At 41.7% G+C, this 10,487-nt stretch overlaps 1 protein-coding gene across 1 annotated transcript; it reads right to left on the bottom strand.

Moving 5' to 3' along the window:
* Positions 1-1,121: 1,121 nt before the first annotated feature.
* LOC147523425 (uncharacterized) lies at positions 1,122-1,577 on the bottom strand. Its single transcript, XM_086571028.1, has one exon. The coding sequence runs from the start codon at positions 1,575-1,577 to the stop codon at positions 1,122-1,124; it is 456 nt and encodes a 151-aa protein (XP_086427154.1).
* Positions 1,578-10,487: the final 8,910 nt, after the last annotated feature.

Genomic DNA, 10,487 nt, shown 5'->3' with positions numbered 1-10,487 from the left:
CGAACATGATTCAACTCGTCGGCCCATACGCCCTTCCTGTCTTCCAATTTTCTTTTCAGATTGTTTAATATCATCTTGTTAGAAGACTCTGCCTGCCCGTTGCCCTCTGGGTTATAAGGAGCCGAAAACCCTTGTTTCACTTTGTAGGCTTCGAGGAACGCCTCCACCCTAGCTCCTGTGAACTGTGTCCCATTGTCTGCAATGACATCATATGGTAGTCCAAACCGACATATGATGTTCTCCCACAAAAACTTAATCACCTGAGTCTCCTTTATTTGCTGCAATGGGACGGCTTCTATCCATTTTGTGAAGTAGTCCGTGGCTTCCAACATATACCTTCTTTTGCCGCTAGCCATGGGTAATGGCCTTACAATATCCAACGCCCACATGGCAAAGGGCCAAGGGCTAGAGACGTTATGCAGGGGCTCCACAGGTGCAAATATCTGTTGTGCAAATCTCTGACACTTGTCACACCTTTTGGCAAATTCGACCGCATCCCGTTTCATATGAGGCTAGAAATAGCCCTGCGTTAGTAACCGCTGTGCCGTTGTCCTCCATGCGGAGTGGCTCCCACAATTCCCTTCGTGTAATTCTGCCAGTACTTCTGATGATAATCGTGGCCCCAAGCATTTCAGCAGCGGTCCATTGAAGTTCTTCCTATACAGTTCCCCTTCCATGAACACATACCTCTGAGTCACCTGCTCCAACCTCCTTTTCTCGTTCCTATCAATCACCTGTCCTCCTTCTAGATAGCGCTTGATGGGCTCCATCCACCCCCCTTCTTCTTCTGCAACATGGCACACCTCCATTATTTCCTTTGTGCTTGGCTTCTCTAGTCTTCCTACTTTTATAGTTCTTTCCTCAGACCCCGGCATGGCGGCGACCACATATGCCAGAGCGTTTGCATGCCTATTCTCCCAGCGCCCTAGGTGTACAAATTGGAGCTTTGCAAACTTGCTAGCTCTTTGATGCACCACCTACAAGTATTTGGCCATTCTTGGACACCAGGCCGCAAAACCCCCATTTGCCTGACATACCACCAGATTCGAATCGGAATACACGATCAAGTCTTTCACTCCCAAATCTTCCGCCATTCTTAGTCCTGCTATAACGGCCTCGTACTATGCTTCGTTGCTGGATGCCGCGAAACCTAGTTTCATGGTCAACTCGATCCTGTTATTATCCGGAGTAACCAACACCACCCCTATGCCGCTGCATGCGTCTAAAGCTGACCTATCCGCAAACACTCTCCACCCATTCCGCTTATCCCAAGGATCTAGTTGATCGGGCACCCCCTCCTTGTCTGACTCCATGACCATCTCCTCTCCCCACGTCGGGTCCTTTGCTGGGAATTCTGCCAAGAACTCAGCGACGGCCTGAGCTTTCTCCGCTGTTCTTATCTGATATTGTATCTCGTAGGAGCTAAGCATCACTGCCCATTTCAACATTCGGCCCGACTTCTCAGCCCTTAATGCTTGCTTAAGTGGCAGATTGGTCACCACCACTATTGAGTGTGACTCAAAGTACAGTTTCAACTTCATGGTGGAGAAGATCAAGGCCAGGGCATATTTCTCCATTCTGCTATACCGCATCTCGGCGTCCAACAGTATCTTGCTTTGGAAATACACCGGCCTCTCCACTCTGTCCTCTAGCCTGACCAGAATGGAACTGACCGCATACTCGGTGGCCCCTAGGTACAGATATAATTTCTCCCCCTACTCCGGCCGCGATAGCAATGGAGCTTTGCCCAAATACCTCTTCAGCTCTTGAAATGCCTCCTCGCATTCCGGGGTCCACACGAAGTCCGGAGTACTTCTCAACAACCGATACAACGGTATACATTTGTCTGATGACTTGGAAATGAATCTATTCAATGTCGCGACTCTCCCAGCGAGGCGCTGCACCTCTGTGATGTTTTGCGGAGACGACATCTCTACCAATGCTCTTATCTGTTCTGGATTAGCTTCTATTCCTCTATGATTTACGATGTAGACCAAGAACTTCCTGGTGGTCACCCCAAACATGCATTTCTCTGGATTCAACTTCAGATTGTGTTTCCGCAAAATCCCGAATGTTTCCTTCAATCCATCTAAATGTTCTGTCTCCGACATGCTCTTTTCCACCATATCGTCTATGTATATTTCCATGCCCCTCCTGATCTTGCTCTTGAACATTTTCTCCCCCAACTGCTGAAACGTGGCCCCGACATTTTTTAGCCCAAAAGGCATCCTCGTGTAGTAATATGTGTCGCCTTCTACTACAAATGTTGTTTTCTCCTGATTTGGCCCGTACAATGCGACCTGATTGTATCCCATCGATGCATCTATGAATGAAAATATTTTGAATCCTGCTGTCCTATCAACCAACTCATCCACCTGCGGCATGAGGTAACTGTCCTTCGGGCACTCGGCATTCATGTTTGTGAAATCTACGCACATCCGTACATTGCCATTCTTTTTAGGTATCGCCACCACATTGGATAACCAATCCGTGAACTCTACTTCTCATATTATTCCGGTCCTTTCAACCGCGCGACTTCCTCGCGAATGCCTGTTGCATACTTCGGCCTAATACTCCTCATCTTTTGCCTTACTGGATTTGCCTCCTTTCTCATGTGTAACCGATGACAGGCAAACTCCAGGTCCAACCCCGTAACCTCCTCAATGGTCCATGCAAACAAGTCCTGGTTTTTTGACAAGAACTGAATCAAATCTCTTTTCCACTCATCCATCAAGGGGACCCTATCACTGTAAACCTCTCTTCCTCCCCTCCTATATTCACCACTTCAATCTCATCCAAAGTCTTCAGACCTGTTGTCGCGTCCCCCTTCTCCTCCACCGCAGAATTGCTATGCCTGCCTCTTCCTTGGATTTGAGTTTTCCTCGTTCGGCCCTCGGATCAACCGCTTAACTGTACCCCTATGACTGTTCTTGGCTGTCACTTGATCTCCCCGCACTTCATCATACCAGAGGGAGCGGGAAACCGTATCACTTGACAGTAAGTTGACGGGACGACCTTCATCTCATGAATCCACCGCCTCCCGTGAATTGCATTGTACTGGGATGACGAGTCCACCACCATAAACCGCGCAAACACAGTCACGGGACCTATGGTCACTAGTAGTAAGAGCTCTCCCATTGGCCCAGTCATACTCCCATTGAACCCGTATAAGTTAGTCCGCGGAGGCCTCAATTGTCTATGATCGATCCCCATTTCTTCCAACGCCCCTTTGAACAACAAATCCACGGCACTGCCGCAATCCACCAATACCCTTTTCACCATATAATTGCCCATTGCCACCGTGATGACCAATGCGTCTTCAAGGGGAGAATCCACTGCCCGCAGATCCGCGCTACGAAAGACTATCTTATCCCTGTCCTCCGCTTTCCCTACTCTTGCTCATGATCTATCGATCCCCTCATTAACCTGTTGGATGCTCGGAGTTCTTCGCACTCTGTCTCTATGAGCGTTATGGCTTAATACTTCTCCACTGAAGATCACGTTAATGGTTCCTAAGATACGATCTTGTCGCGGTATAACCTCCTCGTTCTGTCCTCCCCTTATAAACTCCCTCATCTTTCCTTTTTCCACCAAACACTGAACCATCCACTTTAGTGCATGCATATTAAACCATCGGTCTCATGATTGTGTAGGCTGATGGTAAGCGCAGAAAAGGTTTACTGTGTATTTCTCGGGTGTGTTAAAACGGCCCTTCATATCCCCATGTTCTTTATCGTGATAGTAGTATTTCGAGGGATCTATTTAGGGGTGTAACTTCCACCCGTGGTATGGCTTTTCTCTCTATGTTCTTCTTTCTAATCCCTTCGGCTTTTTTTATTACTGTATCCATGATATCACCCCTTTCCTTCTCGACACACTTGCCTTCCTTGTTTCCCTCGTCTTTCTCCGTGGATAGCACCACCTTCCCCGGATCTCTTGGACTCTTTTTGTATGTGAGATGTGGTATGTGGATGTTGTTGATATCGGATATCAAAAACTTTTCTACAAGTAAAGGATGAGCGGATATAGATCATGCAATGTTGCAATCTCATTCTTTGCTACCGACCGGTGTAAACTAAACTATCCCCTAAACGGCTGCAACCCTTTTCAAATACAATCACTATTAGAGATAGTTCTTTCATCCACGCTTTTTTCGACCTTCAATGTCTCCGATAGACTTTGAACCGAAAGGTTGTTCTTAAAACAATTATTCCCGGATATGATGAATGTTCTATGGATCTTTGTCCGACGTCAATGAATAATGTCAATTTCAAATAAAACAATTCGGATATCCACCATCCGCTTTTTGATGAATGAAGTGATCTATAAACGCTATTTGTTCCAATTCTTGAAAGCTTCTTATACCCTATAAACTAGGTAGTCGATAATAATAATCGATATTATGATGCCCCCTTTAAGGCTAGCTGGGAACAACATCATACATCGCAAACTGTCATATCTAAATTCTTGCCAGAGTGGCATTTGTTGCTGGAAGTGGAAGATGTGATCCGCCGAATTGCCCTTTCCATCTTTTATTATTACCTTCGAATCTAGGTTGGTTGAAACGCTTTGGGACTCAGAGTCCAAATGCCCAAATGCCATCCGCCAATCGGGTTGCGACTTCAAATTTCGATCGGCCATCCGGACTAGCTGCTCCCCGCCGATTTTCGACCGCTTCATCTATGCCGCTTTTAGCTTCCCTATCGTTGTTTATCATTTCTTGAACCTGCTCCACCGTCAACCCGATTACCGGATTTTCCACGAGATTCGGCTCATTATTCTTTTCCTCTTCCGCATCCTCGCTCGCCTCTTTGTCCGTCTCTTCTTCTTCCCTTTCCATTTCCCTTCTTAATTCGTCATTCTCCTCTCTTAGCCTCCCTATCTCTTCTCTCATGAGCCGCGTCTCTTCCGCTTCCTGTTCCTCTCTTCTATCTCCTTCTTCCCCAACCACTACCTCGCGCATCGATTCCTATACAACCACTTTCTTCGGTCTCCCTACCTGTTTCTTAGGTGCCATCTCTTTCTTGCTCGTGTTTCCCCATAGACGGTGCCAAATGTAAGAACCAAAAAAACTCTTATAGTCTAAAGCAACCAAATCACTTCTCTACAACACCCTCCCTTTTTTTTCTCTCTCTCTCTCTTTCTCTTTTCTTTTCCTTTCTTCACTCCTTGGAGCGCCCTTTTTTTCTCTCTTCTTCATTCCTTTTTATACCCCTTCACCCTCAATCTGGGCCATCTAACTGTCCCTTCATCTGACGGAACCTCTCATCGTCTCCAAAGCAACCAAATCCTTCCCACGCCCCCGCCTCATTCTAGGGTTCCGCGAACCGATTCCCCGCCTCCTTCAAATTTTACCCGCTTATCTTGCCTCCCTCACTCTTTGACCCAGTCCTCTGTTATAAAATGGGCCACTACAATGGGACTCTAATCAGGGATACATAACAATTGGCGACAGCTTTGGGTATGATTTAGGAAGAAGGACCTACTTATGGGTTGGTTCTAAATGTGGCTAAAACTGAGATATTTTGGCCATCACCGGATCCACATCGCTCTACTCCCGGTCTCTTTCCTTAAAATTTGTCCCATCCTTAGCAGGGGGTCAGGTTGCTTAGAAGTGTAGTTAGCACTGATGCATCTTTTTCCATGGGCCTTGCTCGCAAGCGTATTGACAAAGTTATGACTTTGATGGACTGTTTAGCTGTATTGGAAGATCCACAACGTGAGTTAGCGCTCTTACGAGTTTGTGTTGGGCTCTCTAAGTTGGTCTTCATGATTCGTACTTGTCCACCATCCATTTTCAAAGAGGCAGCTCAGACTTTCGATCGGCATCTCCGCAGTGTTCTCCAGGGTATTGTGGTTTCTGATGGTCCTGGCTTCGGTGATTTGTAGTAGCGTTTATTGACACTCTCATTACATCTGGGTGGTTTAGGTATTTATTGTGCCACTGATGTATCTACATTTGCTTTTGTGGCATCCCGTTTTCAGACTTCTGAGCTTCAGAACCACATTCTTAGGAGTTGTGGTCCAGTGCCTTTGGATGAGATTCTTGATGTTGCTAGCAGTGCATTGAATCTTTGCCTACCCGATTTTGACATTAATTCTCTGGCTGTGAATACTACCGTCTCCTCAAAACCACAAAACATTTTGGCGGAAGTGTTCTACGGTAGGATTGTTGTTGGTCTTGAAAGGGAGTTTGATTTATCTGCTCATCAAAAGGCAGTCATGGAATGCTTGCAGTCGAAACACGCAAATGATTTTCTAATTGCTATTTCGATGGAGGGACTTGGACAGCATATGTCGTCAGTGGAGTATCATTCTATTATCCGGTGTCATCTCATGATTCCTTTGTACTCTAACGGTGATTTATGCCCTGTTTGCAAAAAGAGTAGATTGGATGCTTTCGGGGACCATGCAGTACATTGTCGATATTTTCCAGGTTTCAAATACCAACACGATCATGTCAGAGACATTTTATGTGATGCATTTTGGAGGGCTAGGGTACAAGTGAAGAAGGTGGCTCCTGTTAATTTTCTCACTGATCAGAATGAAGGAAGATTAACACTTCGGTCTGCGGATGTATTGATCTACAGTTGGTCTGAAGGGAAGCATGTATGTGTGGATGTTACTGGAGCCTCTCCGTTGGTAGGGCTTGGGAATGGAGTCTCTGAGGTGGGAGAAACAGCTAATAGAGCAGCGACAGGGAAGATTGAGAAACACGAGGATGCTTGTAAGGCTAACCAGCATTATTTCATTCCATTCAATTTTGACACTTTTGGTTTCTTGGCACAATAGTCTATTGAGCTCTTTAAGAGGTTGCAAGTAGTTATGGACAGTAACATAATGATAGATGGTTTTAACGAGTTTGTTTTTAGGAGGATAAGATTTGTCATTCAGAAAGGACTTGCAGTGCAACTTGTTGCACAATTGCCCTAATCATTTGTAAAACTCGTTATCATTATCAATAACATTTCCACTTTAAAAATTAAAAAAAAAAAAAAAAGTTTGTTGCACGCTTAGGGAATGGTGGCTTTGAGGTGGGAGAAATAGCTAAGAGAGCAGCGACATGGAAGATGGAGAAGCATGAGGAAGCTTGTAGGGCTAACCAATATTGTTTCATTCTGTTTCAGTTTCGACACTTTCGGTTTCTTAGAACAACAGTCTGTTGAGCTTCTCAAGCTACTTCAGAAAGTTATGGACAATAATAACATTATGATAGCTGGTTCTAACGAGTTTGTTTTTTGAAGGATATGATTTGCTATTTAGAAAGGACTTGCGGCACAGCTTTTTGCACACTTGTCCTTAATTATTTGTAAAATTCGTTATCATTATGAATAAAATTTCCACTTAAAAAAAAAATAAAAAATGATAGGATAGAATTATAAATTTATAATTACAAAGTTAAAGAAATAAATGAATGTATTGTGTACAATATCACAGTATCAGACAATTTATATAATCGAATTTATGACAAAATAAGAACAAAAAAAATGAGTTTGTATAATCTAATTTATGACGATTTCTAGTGGAGATATTCTCCTCTTCTTCTTCGCTACATGGTTTTTGAACAGACATTTATAGGTGGCCTTATTGTTATTTCTAGGAGAAAGGTCTAGTCTATCTCTACTGTCATTTTTCCGTCATATCTAGGATACCATAATTTTTGAAGCATTATTCTACATAGCATAATCTTTTCCAATCTACAACAAATCAATTCAAACTAAAAAACCAAAGTTATCAAATTCTTAGTCTGAAGTAAGATAGGTTATCAAATTCAAATTTAATATTCAAATTCTCAGTGAATATTAAATGGGAAGAAGATGGACATTTGAGAAAATAGTATGATGTAAAGAATAAACAGGACAGATCGGGGGAAAAAGTAACTCTAGAGGAAAACTTTTTTTTAATCACTCACAAGGACCGGGTAGATGAAAGGTCAAGTATACCCTTGAAACGAAATTAAAAATGGCTCGGGTAGATGAAAGGTCAAGTATACCCCTAGTACGAAATAATAAATAGCCCGACCTAACCGAAACGACCCGGTGTATACACTATGAACAAAATAGGTATAGTATGAACAATCATTGTTCATACCTTAACATGAGCTATGAACACTCATTGTTCATATGAACAATCATTGTTGATTGTTCATACTGATGATAACATTTTTGTGGGGTAAATAATTGAAGTTTCTTTATCCGTTTTGGTACTAACTCAAGTTCCTTACTCACGTTCTTCGTATGTATTGTTAGAGTAAGGGTTTCATTCCAACTTAAGACTAGGATAGCATTACGATTAGAGTTTGTTGAAGGGAAACTAGTGAGAAAGATTTTTGATGGTTGAGTAATATTAAAACTACTTAGCTTGATTTTAGATATCTTAAGTTAAAAGTTACGTAAACATGCACCACTAAAAGAGAGATAGATGGATGGAAAGGTGTGGAGAGTTAAATCCACTCATGTGAAGAAAAACCTTTATTGCTCGAATCTAGTCTATTGTATCTCTAATATTTCTAGGACTTTATAGACAAATCTTAATAAAAATTAGAGTTTGATATCTAACAATATGTTCTTATCTCTAATATCATATTGCTAGTATGAGAAACAAAAGCAATAATTTATTTCTAAGAAATCACCTCAATTCCTAACTAGACTCTACATCAACTACCATTTTGGGGTAGGATATAAAGTCTAGCTTATTTGTCCTAAACAAATAACTAAAAATCAATAACAAAAGTTGTTCCTCACATGAGCATCATTAGCCCTCCACAAAGGAGGGTTTTAGCTCATGATCCTTGGAGTTGTATGCAATATATATGTTTGATTGTATGATAAGTTTAAAAGAAGAAGAAAAGAAGAGTGTAAAGAACTGAATTTAAACTTCAAAGAACAAGATTTTATTTAGAGAAAAACTAAAGTAGCTATTAACACAATTACAAAAAAAAAAAAAAAAAACTAAGCTCAGTTAAAAATGAAAAATAATTGAACATGGAATGAATGCTCTCATTTACCAATTCACTACATATGAGAGCATTCTCTCTTCCATCCCACGTGAAGCCACCTCCCACATTAAATTCCTTCCTATCTAAAACTAAATCAAGACAAAATAATCACTATTACAAGAATCCAAAGTCAAGTCTTGCTAATTAATGAGATGCAAGGTGTCATGTGGTGCCAATTATTTGTTTGACTTGTGAGCTTGACTTGGGACATGATGACTCATCCAATCTTGTGGGCCCGTAAAGTGGGTCCACGTGCTACGCCCAATGGCGGTCCGACCTTTTGACATTTTTACAACTTCCCGCCTTTGCGTAGAATTCGTCGCACTGATTGTCTGAGCAACTTACTTGCCGAATTCGGAGTCCTGGTTCAAGAGATATGAGCTTCGGAAGTTTGATGCTCCTGTGCATGTAATCTCGTTTTTGACTTGATTTTGTCCTGTTTGAGTCTTTGGACTTTAGTCCGGCTTTGTTGGGTTTCACATGGGCTTAATCGGAAACTTTACATATACTCACTATTCCGTGCTTAAATACTGGCTTTATCGCCATTTTTACGTTGGTTGCACAAACATATAAAATCACAAAAATACGATTATTTCATGATTATTAAGCACATAATTAACCAAAATATTACGTCTTTACGGGGTTTTATAATACAGTTTTGGGTGCTTATCACACCACCCCTAAACAGCACTTTGCTTGTCCTCAAGCAAAGAAGAGACATATATACAGATAAGTGGCCAAAAATGTGCAGTCCTAAGCTAATTCTCATTTCACAGAGTGCGGTTGCATTGACCGTATGCAACAAGGCCTTAAACCACTAGGAATTCCCTAGTGGACGAGTTATAGCCTCGTGAGAGTTTTCCAAAGAAGATACTCACAAACTTCATCTATACTACAACGACTCAGTAACAAAAGTTTGTTTCCTAAATTTATCTCAGATATCTATACATCTTTCTAGCAGGGGAACAAGGATTAATTCCTTTAAAACTCAAGTTAATATGCATACAATAATTAAAACATCTACATATGAACATGCATACAGTGAACCTTACATTGAACTGTATAAGCAGGGCCATTTCTGGATCCTTTGGAGAGCGTCCCTAAATAGGTTCTCATAGGTATGCGTCGAAACACAAATTCGCTCTTAATTTTTCTACTCATGTTTCGCTAACTCCAGTGTACAGTGGCACACATTTCCTCACATCTTAATGATAAACAGAAGAGCCGACGTCGATCAATCACATCTACTCTTATTAGTACACTATTTTACTCCTAATTAAGCTAGATGTTTTTATTAGGTATTGTGGGGCTTAGGTGGTGGTGTAAAAGAAAATGGAAATGGAAAATAAAAAATGACAAGTTTGAGAGAATAAGGTCTTCAAGAAATTTACACTAGAGAAATCCTTGTTTTCTTTTCTTGCTTCTATATGAGTTTTGATAAATGTAAAAACTATTATTTTACTCCTACTTAACTAATTAAACTTAAACA

Source organism: Coptis chinensis, chromosome 1 (assembly GCF_015680905.1).
Source record: "Coptis chinensis isolate HL-2020 chromosome 1, ASM1568090v1, whole genome shotgun sequence".
NCBI lineage: Eukaryota > Viridiplantae > Streptophyta > Magnoliopsida > Ranunculales > Ranunculaceae > Coptis > Coptis chinensis.
This window is presented reverse-complemented; position numbering and strand designations above follow the sequence as displayed.